Source organism: Otolemur garnettii, unplaced genomic scaffold (genome assembly GCF_000181295.1).
Source record: "Otolemur garnettii isolate 467f Iridium unplaced genomic scaffold, OtoGar3 scaffold00073, whole genome shotgun sequence".
Classification (NCBI taxonomy): domain Eukaryota; kingdom Metazoa; phylum Chordata; class Mammalia; order Primates; family Galagidae; genus Otolemur; species Otolemur garnettii.
Genome location: NW_003852468.1, coordinates 8,451,551 through 8,479,317, shown reverse-complemented (window position 1 = coordinate 8,479,317; position 27,767 = coordinate 8,451,551). Strand labels below are relative to the sequence as shown.

At 39.3% G+C, this 27,767-nt stretch overlaps 1 protein-coding gene across 1 annotated transcript in view; it reads right to left on the bottom strand.

Moving 5' to 3' along the window:
* The window catches only part of SLC16A1 (solute carrier family 16 member 1), a 43,925-nt gene that overhangs the window by 6,122 nt on the left and 10,036 nt on the right, over positions 1 to 27,767 (bottom strand). Inside the window, exons 2-3 of the mRNA XM_003793866.3 lie at positions 8,340 to 8,600; positions 2,194 to 2,337 (exon numbers count right to left, since the gene is read on the bottom strand). Coding sequence (XP_003793914.1) covers positions 2,194 to 2,337; positions 8,340 to 8,556 — 361 coding nt within the window. The 5' untranslated portion in view covers positions 8,557 to 8,600. The remainder of the gene's footprint in view (positions 1 to 2,193; positions 2,338 to 8,339; positions 8,601 to 27,767) is intronic.

Below are 27,767 nucleotides of genomic sequence, written 5' to 3'. Positions count from 1 at the left end.
TGGATTTTATTTTGAGATTGAGGTAACATGACTCTAAAATGTACTTAGAAAACAAATACATGGAAGTTACCAGAAATTTTTCATGGTGTAAGGGAAGGAATAGAACCAAGCAGGCAGACCAGAAAAACTATAATCATCAGAACAATGTGGCCCTGTCTGGGGAGTAGATACATAGCCATCAATGAAAGTGGACAGAAAGTCCAGGAACAGAGAGAAATAGACATAAACACTTACTATAAGGTAACATGGCATTTTAAATTAATGCAGAAATAAATTATTCAATAAATAGTGCTAATAGAAGTAAATATTCAAAGAAACTCTCCCTGACTTCTGCTTGCTCCCTGCCATCCATGTTTAAGTCATTCGCAGAGTCTTAAACCAGAGCGGATCACTCCCCTACTTTAAACCTAAAAGGCTTCCCATCTTCAAGCTTTTCCTTGGCCTTTACTTTCTTATCTGGCCTCATATCAGACCATTCTCACGTGTGCTAATGAGCTCTGGGGTATATGGTCCTCTAGATTCTCATAAAGCCGACTCCTTGTTGTTCACATCTCTACTTAAAGTCTTCTCTTCAGTGAGCTTTGATCTGATGAGCCTGCCTCGGTCTTCCCTGCCATAACACTTCGAGGCTTGATGTACCATTTACAACCCACCTAGTAGTTTTCTTTTTTCTTTTTCTTTTTTTTTTTTTGAGACAGAGTCTCACTATTTTGCCCTGAGTAGAGTGCCATGGCATCACAGCTCACAGCAACCTCAAGTGAGCTTAAGTGATTCTCTTGCCTCAGCCTCCTAAGTAGCTGGGACTACAGGCATCCACCACAATGCCTGGCTTTTTTTTTTCTGTTTTGGTTGTAGTTGTTATTGTTGTTTGGCAGGCCCATGCTGGATTTGAACCTACCAGCTCTGGTGTGTGTGGCTAGCTCCCTAGACACTGAGCCACAGGTTCCAAGCCAATAGTTTTCTTTTTTATAGACCATGTTACCCAAACAGAACTGCAGTGGTGCAATCATAGCTCACTATAACCTCAAAGTCCTGGGTTCAAGCAGTCCTCTTGCCTCAGCCTCCTTAGTAGTTAGAACTATAGGTCCACTATGCCCAGCTAATATTCTTCTTATCTGTTCATGTGTTGGCGAGTCATACTGCCTTCTCCCAATAAAGAGCGTGGCTTTGCCTGACTTATTGCTCTATCTCCACAGCACCTAAAATGGTTCCTGACGTACATACTATTACTGCTCAACAGATATTAATAAACTAATAAAAGATAAAATGAACTGATTAACCATGTGGGAACAAACAGAATTATATTTCTTTTTTCTCTTTTATGTCAGATGTTTTCATCCATTCAGAATTTTTAATTTTGAACAGAGTCTCACTTTGTCGTGTTGATAAAGTACCATGGCGTTATAGATCATAGCAACCTCAAACTCTCTGGCTCAAGCACTCTTCTTGCCTCAGCCTCCCTAATAGCTGGGACTACAGGCACCTACCACAATGCCTGGATAGTTTTTTTCTATTTAAAGACGTGGTCTCACTCTTGCTTAAGCTGGTCTCAAACTCTTGAGTTCAAGCAACCCACCCACCCAGCCTCCCAGAGTGATGGGATTACAAGTGTGAGCCACTGCACTTGGCTTCATCAAAATGTTAATAGTGATATTCTTTTAATTGCAAGGTTTTGATTAATCTTTACTCTTTATGCTCATTAGCAGTTCATTACCTTAAATTCATGATTCAAAGAGAGGAGTGATTATCAAGTATATCCTCTATCTCTTAGAAATGTTATCTGGACATTCTACCAAATAATTCCTGCTTTATGTTTAACTCTCTCCTGCTCCGATAGAAGCCTACTATCCTTGGGAGGACAAGATAAAGAGAATAACCAATGACCAACTTGCAACAAGTTGTCATATACAGTTTATCTAGCACTGCTGTCTATTCTGAGAACAAGGAATGTAATCATCTCTTTCAACCCATTCATTCCACAAACAATACCTACGTATTATATAACAACAATTTCTTTAAAAGTCTGCTTTTCTAGTAGACCATAAAATTAATTTACCTATAGCTCTTCAAAATGATAGTTAAATTATTTCTACATGGGAAGAATTTCCTCAAAATATCTGAAATAAGAAGGCAAATCAATACCGAATAGTGTGCAATAAAATAAGGTTTGGAAATAAATCAGTAGCAGCTCACCTCCAATGACCCCAATACAGAAGTAAAGCTCCTGCACAGTGTTACAGAAGGAAGCTGCGATCAAGCCACTTCCCGACAGGCAGCCGCCGACGATCATGACAGGACGGCTGCCATATTTATTCACCAGGATACTGCTGATGGGACCTAGGACATAACCCACAAGTTAATAGTCTGAAGGAGCCTACTCTCTCACATATATATAGAACATGAATTACAATAATGGCAAGTCCTCCGAAGTCAACAAAAGGCAATAATATTGCCTTCTATAATTATTTCTGAGTCGTAAGTATTTGTATTAGAAAATAAAGATGCTAGAAAACATTATTAATTATGCATGTTCAACATTGAGAAATACTGAATGCAATTTTACTAAAATATTCAAAACTTGAGTTTATCCTTATTCTATTTTTTTTTTGGCTGGGGCTGGGTTTGAACCCACCACCTCCAGCATATGGGGGTGGTGCCTGAACACGTTGGTAATGGATGTATACAGGGTTCTTGAGGCATCAAGAGTTTGCTCTGTTTTAATTTTTAGACAGGCACATAGAAGATGTATGAACACATCAGAATGGGTTTTAGAGTATGTATACGTTATAAATGTGTTTTGTGCCAAATTTCTTAAAAAGAAGGGAAAAAAGACAAATGTACACAATTATTATTTCCAAGTTTAAACACTGGATCATTTCAACTGAAAAAAATATCCATTCTAAGTTACAGGTATTGAACCAAATATATCCTTCACTTGGTTCCATGTCTACATCAGTATGCTTCATGGTAACAATACTGTGAAAGAAAGCTTGGAAGAGAAGATTAAGTCAGATAAAAGTCAATAGAGTATTATCCAAGAAAATCAGATTAAACTTCTTCAGCTAAATACATGTATGTCAAGAAAATATCAGTTTTTCTTGAATGTGAAAGAAACAAATGAAAAGTAATCATTATGAAAACCAAGAAAAGGGCTCGGCGCCTGTGGCTCAAGCAGCTAAGGCGCCAGCCACATACACCTAAGGTGGCAGGGTCGAATCCCCAGCCTGGGCCCGCCAAACAACAATGATGGCTGCAACCAAAAAATGGCCAGGCGTTGTGGTGGGCGCCTGTAGTCCCAGCTACTTGGGAGACTGAGGGAGGAGACTCGCTTGAGCCCAGGAGTTGGAGGTTGCTGTGAGTGTGATGCCATGGCACTCTACTCAGGGGGATAGCTTGAGGCTCCGTCAAAAAAAAAAAAAAAAAAAAAAAAAAAAAAAACCAGGAAAAGATTTTATGCATCTCATGTATATGTATATTTTCAAAACAAAAGCAAATGGGCTCTTTTTACTTGCTACAAATAAATATAATCTGTAATTTGCCTTTTCCAAATTTATAAATCTTTTTTTTTTTTGAGATAGAATTTTGTTCTGTTACCATAGCTACAGTGCAGTGGCATCATCACAGCTCACTGCAACCTCAAATTCCTGGTTCAAGTGATCTTCCTGACTCAACCTCTTTTAGTAGAGATAGGGTCTTGCTCTCTCAGGCTAGGAACTCCTGAGCTCAAGTGATCCTCCCACCTTGACTTCCCAAGTGTTAGAAATTATAGGCGTGAGCCCTTGAGCCCAGACCCAAATTTATAAAGTTTAATTTTAAGAAAATCTTATCCAAAGATAGTCTACTTTTAAAAACACATACTGAGTTGTATGTATATTTTTAGGACACACTAACAATCATCTGTTGACATATTCTATTTCCATAAACTACGCAAAATTCTGTGGTTACTCATGTTCTAGTATTATTATTCAGAGCTGCAGTATAGTGTACTAATATCAAAAAGATAGGCTCTCACCCCCTAATTCAAATAATGGTTATACCACTTTCCTCAGAGGTTATTATTAATCTACCCACTACGTAGAACAATTTTTTTAAATTAACTAACATATGTGAAATACTTGGTAGGTCCTCAATAAATACTGGCAGTGATGATGGTATTACTGTGCATGCTTATGCTTGCATACACTCTCTCTCTCCCCATCTAGGTAGGGAGAGATAGATACATGCATGGATATACACATATCATAAGCACGTAAGAAGGAACGAAAGCTTCTGATTTAGCCATGTGTTTCAAAGGACCAAGTCTCTCTAAGGTGCTGGATTAAGAAGAGAGACTTCAGGCTCAACTTGGATGTGCATAAGGCAGTTTTCATTGCTATCTTCTAAGTCACTGCTATAGTTGCAATGTTTCTATCCTCCAACATTCACATGTTGAAACCTAGCCCCTAATGCAATAATATTAAAAGGTAGAGACTTTAGGAGGTGATTAGGTTATGTGGGAATGGGATCCATACCCTTATAAAAGAGGCTTAGAGGAGTTTTTCTTCCCTTCTGCCATATGAAAACACAGACAGAATGAGCCCTTACCAGACTGTGAATCTGCTGGCACACTGATCTCAGCCTCCAATGCGGCCATACATTTCTTCTCAGCCTCCAATGCGGCCATACATTTCTAGTCTTTTTTTTTTTTTTTGAGACAGAGCCTCAATCTGTCCCCCTGGGTAGAGTGCCATGGCATTACAGCTCACAGCAACCTCCAACTCCTGGGCTCAAGCGAGTCTCCTGCCTCCGCCTCCCAAGTAGCTGGGACCACAGGTGCCCGCCACAACGCCCGGCTATTTTTTGGTTGCAGCCGTCATTGTTGTTTGGCGGGTCCGGGCTGGGGATTTGAACCCGCCACCTTAGGTGTACGTGGCTGGCGCCTTAGCCGGTTGAGCTATAGGCGCCGAGCCACATTTCTAGTCTTTATAAATTACCTTGTCTAAGGTATTTTGTTATAGCAGCCTGAACAGACTAATAAGATAGTCACATTATGAAAGTATTAGGTCATAGCTGATTTGAAAACAATTTAAATTTATAGCTCAAAAAAGATGAAAGAACTGAATACTGAAAGAATATTTATGAAATATTTCCACATAAAATTATCCTGACATTTTGTACAATCAGAATTACAAAGATCAATACTGCCGCTGTTGACTTTGCAAATTTTGCAATATATGAAATTTCAAACCAGGAGGGTTTTTTGTTTTTGAGACAATCTCACGACAGAGTGCATAGCATCCTAGCTCACAGCAATTTCAGTCTCTTGGGGTCAAATGATCCTCTTGCCTCAGGCTCCCCAGTAGCTAGAACTACAGGCACCTCCCATGATGTGTGGCTATTTTTACTATTTTAGAAGCGTGATCTCATTCTTGCTCAGGCTGGTCTCAAACTCCTGAGCTCAAAAAAATCCACCTGCCTCAGCCATCCAGAGTGCTAGGATTATAAGTGTGAGCCACCATGTCTGGCCCAGACCAGGAGCTAAAGTTAAAATGACCATTGTGAAACTAAAAAATATGTAAATTTATACTTTCATGTTTAAAAAAAAGCAAAACAAGAAGTAGGCAACTAAGATCCCCTCCCCCAAAATACTTTTAATGACCATCAGTTATTTATCTCTGACCCAAAGCACTAATAAAGAAAATGAAACCAATCATAGCTCAAAACACGTCCATGTTTAGAGCGTGGTCTACAAAGTCATAAGTTAAAGGATTATGGCAGTTGTAAAAGTTGAAAATTCTTAGGGGACATACTACTTAGAAGCCAATTAAAGCAAAATAACCCAGTTAAAATTCTGCAGTAAGGTTCATGATAGGCAATTTGTTTTTTAGAGTTACTTCTGAAAAGATGGCCCTAGTTAGCTATTAATATCATTAAAAATAGAGAGGTACAACTTATAGGCCTATTATAACACAAACTCAGAGAAATGTGCTAGTTATCTCACTAACTGGACAGGGACAAACAAGGAACTATTTCCCCAAAGTGTCATGTGCACTCAGCACAACTGACATTACTTAATTTTGATGGAAAACTCAAGTGGCTCTCATGCTCCTTGGTAGCACAGAATTGCAATGTGTGAACCTCTGGTTTGTAGTCAATTTAAGGATACACTGAGGCTGGTTGCGGTGGCTCATGCCTGTAATTCTACTACTCTAGGAGGCCAAGGTGGGAGGATCTTAAGCTCAGGAGTTCTAGACCAGCCTGAGCAAGAGCCAGACCCCATCTCTTCCAAAAACAGAAAAAATTAGCCAGGTTTGGTGGCACAAGCCTGTAGTCCCATCTACTTGGGAGGCTGAGGCAGGAGGATCACTTGAGACTGTGCTGAGCTGTGATGATTCCACGGCTCTCTACCCAGGGCAACAGAGTGAGAGTCTGTCTCAAGAAAAATATTAAAAATAAAAACTAAAAGGATATACTGGGCATGTGGAATATTTCTGGACAATATTTGTATCAGTTTCTTCAAGCTATCATAGTCAAAACTGTATTAGCAATCCTGGCTGACTGGAGTTCAAAACCCACAAAGTTACTGGCTCTCAGAAGCTGGATAATGTCCAAAGCCTCTTATGATTTCTCTGAACTTATAAAAATAATACAATTCAGCACTTGGGTTCTTTAAAAATGTATTTAATTTAATAGACAAACATGTAAAGGGTACAAAAATATATACAGAGGAAAAAAGTCTTCCCATTCCTTTCCCCAGGCACCCAGTTTCTCTCTCTAAGGCAACCAGTTACTACATAGCTGATTCTTCTGTACAATTTAATTATATTTAATTATGATTTCAAGTAATTCCCATTTCATGAGTTTATATTATTGTCTCAAAAATATAATAAACTTCTGCAAGGAAGGTATCAGGATCAGTGTTCTCTGTCACTCAGAACACCTAGCCCAGGGCTGAATATATCCATGGAGCTCAAAAATTATTGGTTGAATCTTAGCAGCCTAAGGCTAAATTATTTATAGTTGAAATCCAGAACCTTATATTGCCTATAAAAGAGCTATGTGTACAAATAATCTGAAGTACTAACCTGCTACCAAAAATATGAAAAGCTTGGCTAAATAAGCAACATGAGACACTGACAATCCCAGTAAATGAATACACTTGGCTTTGGGATTGCTGAACTACAGAACTATATATGTGGAAACTCTGTAAGATGACCACTCAAGTGACTGTAACAAGCTGGTCAATATAAGGAACTAGGCCTACTGTACTGATACATACATGGTGCATGTCTGGTCTATGAAAATTAGGCTAACTTCAGGAGGTGATCAATGTAGGGAAGTGGTCAGCTATGGAGGTTCTACTGTATTTTTTTTTTTTTATTGAATGGTAACTATGTACATTAATGCACTTCTGGGGTACAGTGTGGGGTTTTCATATGCAATCTGAAATACTTCCATCAAACTGGTCAACACAGCCTTCATGTCATTTTCTCAGTTATTGCTTTAAAACGTTCACATTCTACTCTTAGAAAGATTCACCTGTACCCCTATAAGACAAACCTCAGAAGTGATCCCTCCAAACCCCATCGGTTCTACTGTATTTTAAGTACAGAGTGGCCATAAAGTTCATGTGCACAACTATTTTAAATTACACACAAACTTTATGGTCACCCCATATTATGACAGGTTGAACTTTTATATGTAAAATTGTAATTTTATGACCCAAGGAGAACGAAACAAACAGTATTTTAAAAGATGTTAAATAAGCAACTTACTCTTTACCTTTCCTTCACAACATGCCAAAGAAAACAAAAAGGAAATACATGCTAAAACGTAAGTTTAGAGAGTAGCTGAAATGCTTTTAAAATTCACAATACCACAAGGAATAAGAAAAAGGTTTTACTCAGTTCTTTAATTTTAACATCATATAAAGATTCGGCCTGCGACTTTGAACTATGCCATTTAGATTACCCTGGTTTATTTTAATTCTGCCAATATCAATTTATTAAAATCTGTATTTATGTTTACATTTTGAGAGTTCAGCAGAGAAATGGAGAAAAACTAGAAAAACTAGTTGCGTACACATCATTTTTATTTGGGTTTTTTACCTCAATGACACTTGAATTAGAGAAAATCAGGGCTCCTCACAATTCCTCATTTCTGTTTTGGAATACTACAGTGGAACAAACGCGCCAACAGTTGCCACTGTTATCAAGAATGAAAAATGTGATTCTGAACACAAAACTTTGAGAAGTAATATTCAAAACATCTCTCTGAATAAGATGTTTAAAACAAAAGTTATCTAACACAAGAGATTATGGCCACTTAATGAAAATTAAAAGACCTCAGTGGATACTTACCTCCACCATACATAACAGCCAACATGATGGAGGATATCCATGACACTTCACTTGTGGATGCATGGAATATACTTTCAATCTCTTTGAAGAAGACAGTAATAGATTTGGGAAAGGCATAAGAGAAGCCGATGGAAATGAAAGCTCCAACTACCACTGCCCACCCCCAGCCTCCATCTGGGGGGGTGTATCCAACAGGACCTCCGACTGCTGGGGGCATTTTGAGTGTAGATAAATTCCAAAATGCAGTTCAAATCCAAATATCTGAAAGATATAAAATTAAAATAGTATATCAACAATAAAATACTTCCTTTTTACAAAATCCTTTTTGTGAAACAATATATATATTTTTGGTCTTTATCTCTAATTCTTGACACCAAGCTCCTAAATACCTTATAATTTCCTGAGTGAACAAAGTGATAGAAGCATCTTTTTTATAATATTTGGGTTTTCACAACTTCTAAAACTCTTGGCGTTTCCTAAGTGATAGAAGTGTCTTTTGTTCATAATAAGCCCTTTTATCACACTTGAATTTATGCTAAATAAGCTGATTTAAGTCACCAAAAGTATTTAGAGGATTGGAACCTTCAGTCCCACCTACCAATATCCAGGAAGGGGGTGGGGTGGTGGTAGTTACTAGAAATTAAGCTCTGCAAAAACTCTTGAACAAGGCTGAGCATGGTGGCTCTTGCCTATAATCTTAACACTCTAGGAGGTTGAGGTGGGAGGATCACTTAAGGCCTTTAGTTCAAGACCACTATGAGCAAAGTGAGACCCTGCCTTTAATAAGAACAGAAATATTGGCTAGGTGCGCTCATAGCTACTCAGGAGGCTGAGGCAGGAGGATCACTTGAGCCCAGAAGTTTGAGGCTACTGTGAGCTAAGATGATGCCACCACACTCTACTCCAGGCAACAGAGAGACTCTGTTTCAAAAAAACAACAAACAAAAGGCAACTCTGAACATTATGTGCAGGGAGGATGGCACACTCCAACTCCACAGGGGCAGAAGTTCCTGCACTCAGGGACCCTTCTAGATCTCTTCCTGTGGAGCTCTTCAGTGGCCTGTTCATATGTATCCTTTATAGTCTTCTTTATAATAATCCTAATCATGTTTCCCTGAGTTCTGTGAGCCTTCCTAGTAAATTAATCAAACCCAAAGAGAAGGTAGTGGGAATCCCGATTTGTAGTTTTGTAGCAGGAAACTGACGCAGACAGAAGACTCCAGGCACCAGTTGATTAGAGGAAGTGGGTTTATTCGGCCAGGGGTACTCGGAACACCAGCGTGTTTCCCCAAACCGAGCCCCCCCGACTCAATCTCTTGCCTCTCTTTTATCCACCTTTCAGGGTGGGAGTGCACGTGAGGGTCATAAGACAGAGAGACATGACATCATCTTCAAGGTCCTGGGCTCAAGGGGGAAGGTCAGATTCGCCCTCGCCCACGCCCGTCCTGCGTCCTTGAGACGGGTCCGACCACCTGCCCCAAAGGCCAATAGAAACCCAAGGAAGTTACTAGGTTACAATCTAGGCTCCGCGTATGTCAGGGCAGAAACACACGGACAGCAGAAACGCCTGCAGCTTGGCTGAGGCCTACACAGAGCGGCTAGGATAGGTTCTTTTAGTTCTGCTTTTACCTTCTTGCCTCAGTTTGTCAGTCAGATTATGACTGGTGTCAAGTGGTGGGAGGGGGGACAGAGATATACAATAGGACAGCAGTTCTCAACCTGTGGGTCTCAACTGCCCAAAGGAGTGTAACAAACTAGTTAACCCACAGAGGTGGTCAATATAAGGAAATAGATCTGCTGTACTAATGCATACATGTCTGATCAATGAAAATTTGGTCAACTTAAGGAGGTGGCCAATGTAGGAACGTGGTCAACTATGGAGGTTCTACTGTATTATGTTTGATTTTGCTAGCAAAGATTTCCCACAAAAGACATGAGTAAAAGTAAAGCCAATCTAAACACAGATTAGATATTCAAGGACTATAGATATTAGAATATGAATATTTAAATGACTAAAGGTACAAAATAAGGCATTTAAAACATTAGGAAAATACCAAGATATTATCAAAAAAGACTAGCCAATTTGAAAGAGAACTTTTAAAAATGAAAGTTTCAGTTAATAAAATTAAAATAATAACAGCTTAACCAGCAGATTGGATAGGCTGGATAGAGAATCAGTAAACCTGAGGAACAGGTTTGAGGAAATCAGTCAGAATTCAGGGGAGAGCTTCATTCTGCAGCTATAAGAGAAAAGGTGTTAGAATGGGTGGATCTGACATTTATCTAGTAGGACTTTGGAAAATGAGAACAGAGTTAACAGGCAATTTTCAAGGGTTAATGCCTATGGATATTACGGCTTTGATGAACAATGAATCCTCAGTTTGAGGAAAGAAGAAATATCTCAAAAAGCAACTATTTACAAAATACAGATTGTATCACTAACAAAAAATCATGCTGACAAAACAGACTTCTCATCATTTTGTCTTGAAAACTTCTGGGCTACTCTGTCTTCAAATATTGCCTCTTCCCAGTTCTCTCTCTCCACTCCTCTGAGACTCTACTTGGATGTGGGTTGAATCTTCCCATGGTATTTACTTTCTGACTCTCTCAGCTGTTTTCCATCCTTTGATTTCTCTAAATTCATTCTGGACGATTTCTTCTGGCTCTCTCCTTAGCTGTGTTTGATACTAAAGATTAAGCACATTCACTTTATGAAAAATACCCACCATATAAGCTAACTGGCTAGTCCTCATTTTCAAACTAATCATGTAAAAGATTTCTGTCAAACAAAATCACACCACATTTTTTTTTTTTTTTAGACGGCACCTCAAGCTGTTGCTCTGGGTAGAGTGCTGTGGCATCACACCTCACAGCAACCTCCAACTACTGGGCTCAAGCGAGTCTCCTGCCTCTGCCTCCCAAGTAGCTGGGACCACAGGCAGCCACCACAACACCTGGCTGTTTTTTGGTTGCAGCCATCATTGTTGTTTGGTGGGCCCAGGCTGGATTCGAATCTGCCAGCTCAGGTGTATGTGGCTGGTGCCTTAGCCATTTGAGCCACAGGCACAGAGCCATCACACTGCATTTTTGTTTTTATTTTTTAATTTTTTTTGGAGATAGAGCCTCAAGCTGTCCCCCTGGGTAGAGTGCTATGGCTTCTGCTCACAGCAACCTCCAGGTCCTGGGCTCAAGCAAGTCTCCTGCCTCAGCCTCCCAAGTAGCTGGGACCACAGGCGCCCGCCACAACGCCCGGCTATTTTTTGGTTGCAGCCATTATTGTTTGGCAGGTCCGGGCTGGATTCAAACTCGCCACCTTAGGTGTATGTGGCTGGCGCCTTAGCCGCTTGAGCCACAGGCGCCGAGCCCACACTGCATTTTAACTGAAATAAGTGATACAACATCCCTGTGATGATTATTATTTTTTATAATTCTAACAGAGAAGGCAGAAGTTTGCTGTCCAGATGGAATGAGGTCATGCATGGCCCCTCCACTATTTCTGACCTAACCCCTCTTTGGATTTCTGTCATGGACTCTTTCTAGGAGTATACATTCTGGAATTTTCCCTTCCTTTGTGATGGGCAGTAAACCCCAGGAAGAAATGGGATGAGTAAGAGACACACCTTTCTTTTGTAGTGGGGAGGAAGGGCTTCTGGATAAGGCAAATTGGAAAAGGGGAAGTAGAACATCTCAGGCATCCATTCTCAGGAAGAGATGAGTTTTGAGTTATGATTACATTTCAGTCTGAGGACCTAGAGAATAATTCCATTAACAGTATCATCTAGTTTAAAAATTAAAGATTTTTGCCCTGATTCAGGTAGGATAAAAATATTTACAAGGTTTCCTAGTATTTTTACTAGAATGAATATAATAAAAAGCTATTTAACAGCCCAGTTCTGCTAATGGAAACAGACTGGTTTCCAAAATCATATCAAATAAAACTGCTCCAGGCATGGATTTTGTGAGTTTTTCCTTCATCTAAGTCCAAAAAAAGAGAACACTCGAAAGTTTTTAATCAATGAACCATTAAAAAGATTAATTGCACTCAGAATATTTACACACACAGAATGACATCCACATACAGACAGTAGAGTAGAGCTGTTTAACATATCAAGCTCTGACTGGAACAGCTAATACGTTCTGGACGTGATTGAACTTTGAGCTTAGCTGCCAGCCATGATTTGTCCCAATTAAAGCAGTTCAAGTTTTTAGTCACTAAAACTTGTCTCATCAAGTTAACAATACAGGCAGGCTCTGGGTTACAAACAAGATGGGTTCTGTAGATTTGTTCTTAAGTTGAATTATGTAAGTTGGAACGGGTACATTTATTTATTACCTGTAATAGCCTCCATTTTTAAGTGTAAGTTGTATGTAAAATGGATGTTTGTAACCTGTACCCTATTCCACAGTGTCAAAATTATTTTTAAAACTTCAAGAAGGTTTAAACAAAAAAAAAGAGGAAAGTGTAAGAAGTAAGAGTATTCAAAACAATTTTGAGACCAGGTATGGTGGCTCATGCCTGTAATCCTAGCCCTCTGGGAGGCCGAGGCAGATGGATCGCTTGAGCTCAGAAGTTTAAGACTAGCCTGAGCAAGAGTACGACCCCATCTCTACTAAAAATAGAAAAACTAGCTGGACCTTGTGGTGGGTACCTGTTGTCCCAGCTACTCAGGTGGCTGAGGCAAGAGAATAACTTGAGCTCAGGAGTTTGAGGTTGCTGTGAGCTAGGATGTCATAGTACTCTACTCAGAGCACAGGGTGAGACTCTGTTGCAAAAATAATGATAATTTTGAAAAAAAGAACACCTCAAAAAAAAAAACAGACAAGAATTCAGCACAACTCTGACACCATCTGACCAACGGCTGTCCATGCTTACTTAAAAATTCTGATGGTACGTAATAAGTAAAAAATCAGGAATATCATTATCTAAGAATATTATTTCCTTTTAAACTGACAGGTCTCAGCTAAAAACAGGAGGGCTCATTTAAAAAGTAAATTATGGGAGCAGGTGCCCTTTCACAGTATTCAGAGCCTCACTGAGAGAAGAGAGCACATGCATTCTTTGTACGCTAAAGTCCAGAGGCTAAAAGGGACTAAAGTTTAAGATTTTAATCTTTACAACGTCCACAGTAGCCTTCCTATCAGCTTAGCTATTATTGCCTAAAAGTGATGAGGGGATTAAAAAACAAAGTGATAGGTTGATGAGAAAAGTCATTCTCAATTAACCTCGTAAGGCATAATAGGAAACAATAACCCTAATTTTTCTTGGCAATGATGGTTGTGATAAGAATCACCTTCTAGATTTTCTGATCTTTCTCCTTCTCTCATAACTCTCAGGAATTGTGCTAGTAAACTAATCTGGAAAGTCAAAGTTTTGCTCTATACCGGCCATGTCCTGGCCCTACTCTAGAGGAGAAGGGCTATAAAAACCCTTGGAAACAGTATCCATTATGTTCCCTACACTTTCCCAACAACATTTTTAAAAAAACCATTGTCATTTCCTAAAAAAACAACAATGGCCAGTTTGTGAATTGAAAAGAGGCAGAAAGTATCTAAAATCAACAATCTTAAAGGAATTTGTTACTATGTATAAACTAGTTTTAGGCTTCAAATTCACATGGAAACATTCCAATCCAGAAAGGCTGCTTTACTGAAGCTATTGTTACTAAAGTAGCTAAAATCTCTTTAAAACTAGCCCTAATCTAGCTTCAGGGCTGACAGAACCACCAGTCCCAAGTTAACTTTCAAGATTCAAGGTCTAAGAAACCTTATCTTCTTTTCCACTTTGAAACTGAACACAGTGAAGAAACCAAAACAATAATAATAATAATAAAAAGTACCAGTGAAAGTAGAAATACATACTTAGCAATTATGAAATACATAATTTTGATCAAACTGCATATAAAGAACTTAAAAAGTAAACATCTCTACAAACTCCCAACTGTCTGTGTACCCCATCATCAGGGAAAATCCTACCCACATTACAAGAAGTTTAACACAATAGGACCTCCATAGTTGACTGCCTCTTGAAGTTGACTGAATTTCCATAGACCGAACATGCATGACATGCATGTGTCAGTACAAGGCTTAATTCCTTATGTTGACACCTCTGTATGTTGACCAGTTCTTTATAGTCCCTTGGTTGCTCAACTTACAGAGGTTCTACTATGTATTATCCTTTTAAGAGAAAACAATAACTTGCTAACTCGATACATATGTTCTATCTTTCAGAATACTATATATGAAACAGGATTCTAGATCTTGGTTTTGACTAATATTTATAATCCCTAAAATAACAATATTTTAACTATTTCCAGTTTTCAATTACTCACATGATCAGATCATCCTATCACTAAATAGAATGTGTGTGTGTTTCAAGAGAACAGATTTCATAACAATTGTTGGTGAGGATGTGGAGAAAAGGGAACCCTTGTACACTGTTAGTGGGAATATAAACTGATGCAGCTGCTATGGATATGGAGACCCTTCAAAGAATTAAAAATACAGCTATCATTTGATTCAGCAGTCATACTCTGGGATATATATCTGAAGGAACTGACATGTGAATTCTAAGAATGAATTTCTGCATTCCCATGTTCTCTGCAGCATTATTCACAATAGCCAAGACATGGAAGCAGCCTAAATGTCCATCAACAGATGAATGAATGAAGGAAATGTAGTATATACAGTGGAATATTATTTGACCCTCAGAAAGAAGGCAATCCCGCCACTTTTGACAACAGGGGTGACCTGGAGGACATATAAGTGTAACAAGCCAGACCCAGGAAAACAAACACTGAATTATCTCACTTATATGGGGAATATAATGTAGCCAGAGAAGCAGACAGTAGAATGGTGATTGCCAGGGGCCGGGAAGAAAGAAAATGGGAAGGTATTGGTTAAAGGGCACAGAGGTTCTGTAATGAAAAAATAATAAGTACTGGAGAGATACTGTATGTAGTACAACATAAGACCTATGGTTAAACATATTGTAGTAAATTCTTAAAAATTTGCTAAGTATGTAGTCTTACCTTAAGTTCTCTTAACATGGAGGAAAAAAACAAAACAAACACTAAAAAAGAGCAAAGGAGGTGAGAGGAAACTTTTGGAGGTGATAAGTTTATGGCATTGACAGTGATGATGATTTCACCAGTGTATACTTATCTCCAAACACATGAAATACCACAGCTTTTTGCATGTCAATCTTACCTTAATAAAGCAGTTTAAAAAGAAAGACAGTGACAGTGTGCAGCCAAACATGGGATTTTTAGAGATGTGTTAAATTTATAAAATTATCTTATTTTTCTTAACTTTTATGTTGTTGACTGTATCAAGCTTTTTAAAATGAGCGATTTGAAACTGCAACAACAACAACAACAAAAATAGCCGGGCATTGTGGCGGGCGCCTGTAGTCCCAGCTACTGGGTGGCTGAGGCAAGAGAATCTACTAAGCCTAGGAGTTGGAGGTTGTTGCTGTGAACTGTGTGATGCCACAGCATTCACCTGAGGGTGATAAAGTGAAACTCTGTCTCTACAATAAAATAAATAAAAATAAAAAAATAAAAAATAAAAATGAGTGATTTATTCTTTGTTTTTGTTCTAAATAAAACTCATTTTCATACTCCCTCCACACCACCTCCCCCACCCCCATCCGGCAAATCTTGAAGTTTTTGGTCTAAGGCAAACTTAAACAGAAAGGTAGTTGGAAAAGGGAGTATTGTAATAGCCTTTTCAGATAATTGGAGACATTTCTCTTTGACACTACACTTAAACTTGATAAGTGACAGTTTCTTAATGATTAGTTACAAGGTAGAATCTGAGGATTCCACCCCTAACAGAGTCTTGAGGTCCTTCAGAAGTCCACAAACCCTGCTTTGAGCATGGCTGTTTTATTTATTTAGTAGAGAGAGGTTCTCATAGATTGTGGAGTACAGTGGCACGACCATAGCTTCAAACTCCAAAGTCCTTCCTCCCTGAGCTGCCCCAGCCTCCCAAATAGCTGGGATCACAGGCATGTGCCACCACACCCAGCTAATTTTTTAATTTTTATTTTGTAGAGATGGAGGGGGGATGTCTCACTGTGTTTGTTGCCCAGGCTGGTCTCAACTCCTGGCCTCAAGCAATCCTGCCATCTCAGCCTTCCCAAGTGCTAGGATTACAAGCAGGTGTGTGCTCAGCTTGAGAACGGCTGCTTGACATCATTAATTCTGCGTGACCTCAGAAGTGACTAAATTGATACCTAGTGTTTTATTCAGACTGCATTATCATCTTGGTGTATTAAACTTAATCTCAAATCAGAATCTCAGCAGGCAATGTTTTTTTGAAGTGCTACAGTAAATTCTGATGTCAAACACAAATTTATTCATGTATTTATGTATACAGGAAAGAATGGTGGGAGATGATGCAGAATGCACTACTATTTTTCACTGTCACTTAAGTTCTACTTAAACTATACATATTTTATATGTATATGTATACACATATACATATGTGTATATATGTCCTCTCACTTAAGCAATTTTGATCAAGGATGTCAAATTTATTATTTTTAGTCAGGTAAGAAGAACATGCAATAGTTCAAAATAATAGTTTTCTTTCAAGAGTTCTTGGGTTATCGGGTTTATTCCTGATAGTTCTCCTCACATTTTCTTACAGTCCTGAATACCATATGTATTCTTGGAGTGCATTCTTTACTCTAAATCAGGAATTTGTTCAAAGTTTTTCCCAACAAGAAAGCTCACAGTGCAGATTTGTCAGGAGCCTAGAGCACCACAAAACAGATGAAATCGAACATTTGTAACTGTCCTCATTTCTACTGCAATCTAGAAAAGCCTTGTTCTGTTTCAAGTAAATACTGTAGTGTGTGCTATAGGACATGTGAAGGAGGGGAGGGTGTTTGTTAGATTGCAGGGCCCTTCCATTCACGGAAGGCGGAGAGGAGGGTTTCTCCAGCATAAATAAGTAATATCCCTTAATTCCCAGCCTGATACTTCTCTCTTACCACTGTAGTCTTGTGCACATATTGTTCAAGTATGACACTTTTCTACCTTTTTTTTTTTTTTTTTTTTTGAGACAGAGCCTCAAGCTATTCCCCTGGGTAGAGTACCATGGCATCACAGCTCACAGCAACCTCCAACTCCTGGGCTCAAGCGAGTCTCCTGCCTCAGCCTCCCAAGTAGCTGGGACCACAGGCACCTGCCACAACACCCGGCTATTTTTTGGTTGCAGCCGTCATTGTTGTTTGGCGGGTCCGGGCTGGGGATTCGAACCTGCCACCTTAGGTGTACGTGGCTGGCGCCTTAGCCGGTTGAGCTATAGGCGCCGAGCCCCAAAATTTTTTAAAAATTCAGAAATACAAAGTTCCAAGTAACATGAAGACATGTGGACACAAAAAAGCAACCTTAAGAAACTGCCAGAGAAGCTTGGCACCTGTAGCACAGTGGTTACAGTGCCAGTCGCATACACTGAGGCTGGAGGGTTCGAAACCGGCCAAGGTCAACTAAATGACAACTGCAACCAGAAAATAGCCAGGCATTGTGGTGGGTGCCTGTAGTCCTAGCTACTTAGGAGGCTGAGGCAAGAGAATCACTTAAGCCCAAGAGTTTGAGGTTGCTGTGAGCTATAACACCATGGTACTCTACAGAGGGCGACATAGTGAGACTCTTGTCTTAAAAAAAAGAGAAACTGCCAGAGAATGGAATTCAGTGCTACCACCAAGTGACATGCATTATAAATATTCATAGCTTGTTTGGTGAAACTAGTTTAAGTTTTCTTAGACGGCTTCCTGGCAATCAGTATTTTAGCAGTTAGAGCTACCTTTTTCTCCCAAGATTAATAGTAGGGTACAAACAATTAGGTTACACTGCTTAAGTTTATTAGGTAAATTCCAAGTTGTAGTTGAGCTCTTCACCCAGGAGGTGCGCCATATACCCTTACACTATACCCATTAGATGAGAGCTGACCAATCCCTCTCCTTCCTCCCCCTTCTTCTCCTCCCCTCCACTCGAACTTAAATGTGTTTTTCTTTCTTGTGGAGGTGTAGTTGTTTTTTTACTGGTTTCATATTAGTATTGAGTACATTGGATACTTGCTCTTCCACTGATACTTTACTAAGGAGAATGTTCTTCAGCTCCATCCAGGTTAATACAAAAGATGTAAAGTCTCCATCTTTGTATGGCTGAATAGTATTCCATGACATACATATATCAGTTTGTTAATCCTGTCATGAATTGATGGGCACTTGGGTTGATTCCTCATCTTGGTGATTGTGAATTGAGCTGTGATAAACATCCTAGTGCAAATGTCCTTATGGTAAATGATTTTTTTACTTCTGGGTAGATACCTAGTACTAGGTTTGTGAGACCAAACGGAAGGTCTACTTTTAGCTCTTTGAGAATTCCACATAGGCTGTATTGGTTTGCAGTCTCACCAACAGTGTCAAAGTGTTACCTTCTCTTCACATCCATGCCAGCATTAGGAGCTTTGGGATTTTGTGATGTGGGTCCTCTCCCTGGGGTAAGGTGATATTTCAAGGTGGTTCTGATTTGCATATTTCTCATGATTAGGGAGAATGAACATTTTTTCATATGTTTGTTGGCCTTTTGTCTGTCTTCTTCAGGGAAGGTTCTGTTCATGTCTTTTGCCCACTGATAAATGGGGATTATTTGCTCTTTTTTTGTTCATTAGTTTGAGTTCTCTGTAGATTCTAGTCGTTAGCCCTTTGTCAGATTCATAGCATGCAAATATCTTCTCCTATTCTGAAGGTTGTGTTTCTTTTAGTTGTTGTGCTCTTAGCTATGCACAAGTTTTTTAGTTTGATCATTTTCCATTTATTTTTGGTATAGATTTAAATTTAAGACACGGATAGTTAGAGCTACTTTTATATACCATGAATAAAGCCAGACAAGCTATTTCAATAAATGATAAATAAGTACAAAATTCTGGCTACTTGCAACTTAAACTAAATTTCATTAAGAAAATGCAGTATGGGCTCGGCGCCTATAGCTCAACCGGCTAAGGCGCCAGCCACGTACACCTAAGGTGGTGGGTTCGAATCCCCAGCCTGGACCCGCCAAACAACAATGATGGCTGCAACCAAAAAATAGCCGGGCGTTGTGGCGGGCGCCTGTGGTCCCAGCTACTTGGGAGGCGGAGGCAGGAGACTCGCTTGAGCCCAGGAGTTGGAGGTTGCTGTGAGCTGTAATGCCACGGCACTCTACCCAGGGGGACAGCTTGAGGCTCTGTCTCAAAAAAAAAAAAAAAAAAAAAAAAAATGCAGTATGTCCAAGTAGGGGTCAATTTTATTTATATTTCTGCTTTAGTGGGCCCATGCTGATGTACAATTCCAATTAATTTACTTTGACTTTGTTTAATACTCTACAATAGTCCTATGATGCTACTATTGGTACCTCAATTTACAAAAGTCGATCCTAATTTTCTTTTGTACAGTAGATATTTTAGAAATGAGGAGGACTGAAGTTGTACAGAGGACTGAGGAAGCTGATAATATTTGCAAATGAGCAAACTAATATGCAAACTTAAACAAAGTGAATATCCAGGGCAGGGTGTCCCAAAGGTCACCATATATATATACATAGGGAAATTGGGAAATTGTACCTAAAAGTACCTTTAGTTACAAAATATTCATTACGAAATTTTACATTTTATATTTATAAATTATTTCTTTACATGTTGCTATATAAATATTAAAAATATAAAACACAATATAAAATGAGTTTGTTAATTTTTGCTATGTATAATGACCTTTGGGACACCCTGTATATATATATACACACAAGTTATATATATTTACTCATTTAATCCTCTTTTGTCAATCTCAGACAATGTCATGTTCAATAATCTGAATCTGTATTAAACACTCTTAATTCTCTTATATGACAGTGACTTACAGCATCTGTTCAATGAAATAAGCATGATTTTATATAATACAAAGCAGGTGGGAGTATAAAAAGGGGATACTGTTACATAAAAGTATGTGGAAACTATCAATTGTGGGTTCTAGTTCTCCTGTCAAGGGTTAATTTTATCTCTTCTCCCCATATCAGTGCAATTTCTTTCAAAAGTGATTGATTTGTAGACTTACGGAATATTACTGGCATATATTAAATAATATGCATTTTATTTATTTGTTTACGAGATGAGGTCTTGCTCTGTCACCCAAGCTAAAATGCAATAGTGTGATCATAGCTTGGAGCAGTCCTGCATTCCTGGCTTAAGTGATTTTCTAACCTCAGCCTCCTGAGTAGCTAGACCTGTAGGCATGCACCACTACACCTACCTAATTGTTTTTCATTTTTTTTAGAGACAGGGTTTTCCTCTGTTGCCCAGGCTAGTCTTGAACTCTTAGCCTCAAGTGATCCTCCCAACTTGCTGGGATTACCAGCATGAGCCACTGTACCCAGCTGAAATAATATGCATTTAAAATTAAAAACAAGAATTTTCAGGAGAGAGGCAAGATGGTCAACTGAAGCCAGCATTCGGCAGAGGCTCCTATCCAGAGGGAGAAATAATGGCCAGACATAACCCAATAAAAGTGGAAGATCGGGAGCTGAGCTGAGAGAGAGGATTGATAGGTTCGCCCTGCTGTGACAAGCTAGGACTCCAGGAAACAAATTTCAGGTACAAAGCCCATCCCAAAGAGGATGGGATTCCTTCCCCACGCTCCCTCAGGAGAATGGCTTGAGGCAAGTAGAAGATAGAGGATGTTTTGTTCCACCAAAGAGGAGATAATGACTGAGGGCCAGGACTCCCTCCAAAGAGAGATACTGCTGCAAGCCCAAGCACTCTCTTGCCTGGGCCAAAAGTTGATCCAATATTCTCCCTACCTTCCTGAACTCCCAATCTACCCCTCCCCCCTCTCGTGGCAGTCTGGAAGACTACCTACCCCCTGCAAAATCTGGAGCGTTTGGCAGATTTTTGCAAGGGTGGAGCACCTCATGAGCTGTGGGGCAGCTATGCTGAAACTATAACTTTAATAGAGGCAGGGAGTCACAAGGGGAATGAGACTTGCCCTGTGTTAGAAAGAGCATAGCTCGGGACCTGTGCTACAGACCGTCGGGGACCACGGCCCACTGGCTCCTCGGCTTGGCTGCAGCAGCAACTCTAGCCAGGCTCCTGAGACCCACAGCCAGAGGCTGGTGACTCTGCCCTTTGGCTCCCTGCCCAGCTCCTGAGATCCACTGCCCACGGCCTGCAACTCCTGCCTGGCTCCTGAGGCCCCACAAGCCTGGTGACTCCGCCCTCCGGCTTCCCACCAGGCTCCTATGGCCTGAGGCTGAGGGTCAGCGGCTTTGCCCTCCAGTTCCCCTCCAGCCTCCTGTGACCCTTGCGACCACTGGCAACACCCTCCAGCTCCTGCAACCCGCACAGAGCAGTACCCCAGACCAGTGGTACTACCCACACAGTGGCAGCAGCTCCATGGTCCCTCCCATTGGGGTCAAATTGAGCTGCCAATGGACCCCGGCTGCCTAGATATAGAAGGCCTTTTGAACTTTCCCTCCTGATCAGTGTTTGTGTTGACTGGGACAATTGGTTTGGAACTCTTGACCTGGGCCTATCACCCAGGGATCCACCAAGCTTGTACCCTGGTTGTGTTGTGGGAGTGTGGGTTTCTCCCCTTCCAGCTGCCGCCTGTTGGGGGGGGGTGTGTGTCTTAGTTGCTTATATATCTCCACAGCTGAGATTTCAGCCCAAAGCCACTGATTCACTAGGATTGGACAGAGATTGGCTGAATACCAGTGAGCGCCATCTAGACCCAACATACCAAGGAGGTCCCCAGAGTTTCAGGCTATAGTTCTGAATGGGACCTTTGTAAAGCTCTAGGGGAAAAGCCACAATCACCAGTCCCAGTTCTTTGGTAAAGGGCTGATTATAACTCCAGGAGCCCTCAGTTCAATTTTACCTTGCCAGCTTCTCTAGCCAAACTGTGAAAAATCATCATGGGGTGGAATCAGTGGAAAAACTCTGGCAACATGAATAATTAGAGTAGATCGACTCCCCCAAGGAATGACAAAGGAGACACAAAGGAAGATCCCATTCATAAACAAATAGCTAAGATGTCAGAAATCAAATTCAGAATTTAGATTGCAAATAAGATTAACAGAATGGAGGTAAAGATGTAATTAGAAATTTAAGGAGCAATTCAAAAGTTGTCTCAAGAATTTAATGAATTCAAAGACAAAATCACCAAAGATTTTGACACATTGAGGCAAGAACTTGCAGCTCTCAAAGATCTGAGAAATACAGTAGAATCCTTCAGTAACAGAATGGAGCAGGTAGAAGAAAGGATTTCAGACATTGAAGACAAAGCTTTTAAACGCTCCCAAACGCTCAAAGAGGAAGAGAAGTGGAGAGCAAAAATGGATCATTCTCTCAGAGAGCTGTGGGATAATCTTAAAACAAAAACAAAACCAAAAACTAATATTCGCCTTATAGGAATTCCTGAAGGTGACAGGGTTGCTTCAAAAGGCCCAGATGCTCTACTCTAAGAGATAATCGAGGAGAACTTCCCAAACATGGCAAGGGATTCTGAAATTCAACTAGCAGACAGTTTCAGATCTCAAGCACAACTCAATCCAAATTAACTAGAATGATGTAAGCATTCCTAATTCTATATGAAATCAGCACATTGTACCCCATAAATGTATTAATGCATACATGATCTATGTGTTTATGATTTAATAAAAAAACCAAGAATTTTCAAAACAAGAAAAACAAACATATGTTTATTTTATGTCTGATATGTAAGCTCTCTGCACAAATTACAATGCTAAATGTATCCCCCTTTAATAATTTAACTTGAAGCTCAAACATGCATGAAAAATTGTGAAATACCTGTTAAAATGTTTGTTACAAAAATCTTTCAAGATTTTTATTTATTTTTTTTGAGACAGAGCCTCAAGCTGTCTCCCTGGGTAGAGTGCTGTAGCATCACAGCTCACAGCAACCTCCAACTCCTGGGCTCAAGAGAGTTTCCTACCTCTGCCTCCCAAGAAGTTGAGACCACAGGTGCTCGCCACAATCCCTGGCTATTTTTTGTTGTTGTTGTTGCAGCCATCATTGTTGTTTGGTGGGCCCGGGCTGAATTTGAACCTGCCACCTTAGGTGTAGGTGGCTGGCACCTTAGCCACTTGAGCCACAGAAGCCGAGCCCAAGATTTTTATTTTTATTTCATCTGACAAACAGCAAAAGATGAGAACAAAATTCAACAATGAAACCAACATTAGCATCTTTTATTACTAGGGTGTCGCTCCAATTCTAGGTAAGTCAACTTCTTCTAAGGGGGTACAGCAAGAAACAGTTCACATTGTTACTAGTGAATTACTATTTCAAAAAGGAATAAAGCCAACAAGCAATTAAATATACCATCCAAGGTTGAAAGGAACAGTCTTATAAGAGCAGATTAATTCTCTATTCTTGGCCTTAAGAACTTCCTAAGTACTACACTGCACTCCTTGGACATTTTATCCTTCCTTTCTACGGTCCAAGTACACATTATGGTATAACTTTCTTTATGAGTCCTCTAATCCCAAACAACAAGGGTTAGTTTTTATTAATGAAATAAAAAAAAGAAATGTACTTTGTTTACTAAAAAAGAGTCACATAAAGGCAAGATTTTAGGATCACGATAGGAAAAGATGATAAACTGCCAAATGTCCTAAATTACCAAATTTGTTTTTACAATTAAAATTGCAAATTAAGATTTAAAATATTACACATTATAGACCTATATGATCATTTTTTTAAAGGGGCCAATGGCTCATGCCTATAATCCTAGCACTCTGGGAAGCTGAGGCGGGCAGACTAGTTGAGCTCGGGAGCTTGTGACTAGCCTGAACAAGAGCAAGACCCCATCTCTAGCTGGGTATTGTGGCAGGCACCTGTAGTCCCAATTACTTGGGAGGCTGAGGCAAGAGAATCACTTGAGCCCAAGCGTTTGAAGCTGCTGCGAGCTATGATGCCATGACATTCTACCAAAGCTGACAAAGTAAGACCTTGTCTCAAAAAAAAAAGGCTATCAGGATACAAACTAAACATTTTTGCCATACATTCAACTCCAACTCCATAAAATTTGAGTGTCTGGAGTGAAAGCAGTATATACAGACAGACATGGTCCCTGCATTCATGGAGCTTAGATTCTGGGAAGGAAAGAAAATAAACAGATGAAGCTTAAGTAAACTAAATAAATATGCTCTGATTAAGTATACATAAAATGTTACACTACTAGAGGATGAAAGGGGGAGATAATATCCTCTTTCAATATACCTATGTTGACTGCCTTGTTCTACTGAATATGCATTACTTTCTTATTAAGCAAGCACAAAGTAGTAAAGTTTTAAAAGATGAGAAATTATGCATGTTAATTATCATAGAAAATTTAGAAGATACACATGTGTAAATGGAAAATAAAATTTACTTACCATTTTACCATCCTCACATAAGTTACTCGCATGTTTATGTAAATTCCTTGGACTTCCTTCTAGGATAGTCACGGGTAAGTACATATGTAAATACTGGACATTTATGTGTGTATATATATTGCTTAATAGTCTGCTCTTCCCATTTAACATCAGAACCATTTTTCAATGTGTCCAGTTCTACAATATTATTTCTGAATAGTGGTATTACCACTTACTATTGCACACTTAGGTTGCTGTTTTCCCCCTTCTATAAATGTTAACTGTGGTGAACTAGAAATTTATGGTAAATTTGTATTCTATGAAGTTCTAAAGTTTTTGACTTACATCACCAATTTGCCCTTAAGATTCTACCAATTTCTACTCCGTACCACAGTATAACAAAGGGACTATTTTTTCCATTTGTGGCAAATGTATTCAACTAAGAACTACACCAATATTAAGAAGATAAAGTGCCAATATTCTTAGTATATGTCAAGGATGGTAAGGTTTATTTTAAGATAGACAATACCAAATCTGCATTTTTTTCTACATTAAAAGTTCACCTAGTGTTTAATCAGATGAATTAAAAGTGGCTAACTCTCCAGTGTAACAGGACTGAGCAGTATAATTCTCGGGTAAAAGGCAGATGCCTGGTCAAAAGTAGTGGCAAATTCATTTTTACTTTTCACTATAATCCCTGACTTCTAGAACATTTTTCCACCTCAATTAGGCTACTTCTCAAAGTCATGCAACAGGGAAGCTGAAATGCTGTGTGTCTGTAATACATTGTAGAAAATAACAGCATAATTACTAAACCCAAAATTATGCAATCAAGTTAGTTTAGTTCTCTTTAATATTGGAGCTAAAGGGTAAATGTACTCATTTGGGGGTATTAGAGGCAGATAAAAATGTTGATAGATTAAAAAATAATTTCTATGGATATTGCAAAACTTTAAGAAATTAGTAGAGCCAATTCTTACATCAGTCATGGTTAAATATATACTTATAAGTTTCCTTTTCCTTGACAGTATTGTACTATTAGTGCTTCTCACACTTATTAGCAAAGATTAAGGCTTTTTTGTCTCATAAATCATGGGAAAGAAGGAAAAAGAGATATTCTAATATGCTCACTGTAACAGGGAGGAGGGTAAGGATCTTTTAAAGAATATATGTATAGGCTCGGCACCTGTGGCTCAAGTGGCTAAGGTGCCAGCCACATACACCCTAAGGTGGCAGGTTCGAATCCAGCCCGGACCTGCCAAACAACGACAGCTGCAACCAAAAAATAGCTGGGCACTGTGGCAGGCGTCTGTGGTCCCAGCTACTTGGGAGGCTGGGGCAGGAGACTCGCTTGAGCCCAGGAGTTGGAGGTTGCTGTGAGCTGTGAAGCCACAGCACTCTACCCAGGGGGATAGCTTGAGGCTCCATCTCAAAAAAAAGAATATATGTATAGTTGGTTCAAAAATGTAATCACATTTCAGGTAATATAAGCAGTAAGTGGACAAAAAAGGGAAGAAAATGTCAACTGCAGGATTCCCTGGGGAGAAAAGGACAGCCCACCAAGGGGTAACTGCCTTAGGGTATCTCAGTTCTAAAGATCAAGTCAAAGACATAAAGACAGCATAATTTTATTCCAAACTCACAAATTAATGTGATACAAGAGAAGCTTTCAGTAATTTGGAAAAAAAAAGTGGAATGGCTTTTCATTAACCTATAAGTTCTCTAATTTTATCTAACATTAAAGTATCCTTATTGTTTTTCTCAACACACCTTACCATATAGTGATAATTTCCTCCATGACATCTAATTTAATGCTTCTTGGGTAATAACTTAGAAAACTCTTAATGCTTTCTGGGCATTAAGTCCAGAAAGAGATAGAAATGGTTTCATTTTGTTTTGTTTTGTTTATTGAAACACAGTCTCACTCTGTCCCCTGGACCAGTGTACCATGGCATCAGTCTAGTTCACAGCAACCTCAAACTACAGTGCTCAAGTAATCATCTTGCCTCAGCCTCCCAAGTAGCTGGGACTACACTGTGTGTATCACCACACCTGGCTAAATTTTTTCTATTTTTATGGGGTCTGGCTTTTCTTAGGCTGGTCTCAAACTCCTGACCTCAAGTGATCTCCCACCTTTGCCTCTCAGGGTGCTAGAATTACAGGCATGAGCCACTGCTTCTGGCTTGTTTTAATAAACAAAAACAAATTCCTGAATACAACTTTTGGCACACATATTCTGATCTGTCTCCCTTTTGGAGTTACTATGACACCAGTGAATTTTGCTTTCTTCTCAGACTGAAAAACCAGCTATTGTCTATGTTGAGAGCCCTATGTCCCTTTCTCCTTATTTTTTTGCCTAACCAAGAGTTTCCAAATGTAGGCCCATTTTGCATTTTATAAAACAACAATGTAAGCAGTAGTGAAGAAAGGGAAGTTAGAGGCTGTGTACACCAATGATGGGTTTAGCTTGGCAGAATTCCAGGTTATATTCTAGAATAAATAACGGTACATACTCTGTTTTCTACAACCCAAAATAAACAAATCAAGATTTAAGTAGGTCATTTCAATGTATTAATACATATCTACCTTATTCCAGAATGAAGAAGAAATTTTAATCCAAAAGGCAGAATTAAAATTATAAACAAGTGTGTTCTCAGCATTACGTCATTTGTGTTACTCTGAATATAAATGAGTACTTGAATATAATAAGTGGTGTTTCTACTACAATCTACTTCACTGCCAGTATTCTGAAGCCTAATACGGAGAGTAAGTGGATTATAATCCATTAAGAGGAAGATAAGCAACAAAGAAAGCTTTTCCTTTTCTTGCAAAAATCTGAGTTGAACTGAGTATAAATGATTAACATTAAACTTAGTTTTACATAAAAAAAATCTTTGAGGACTAAAGATAACAGAAATAATATTTCATTTTAAAAATTTTATTATCGCTCTTCCCCAAGCGGCCTGAGGTGATCTGTGAAAATGGTTCGCTATTCACTTGACCCAGAAAACCC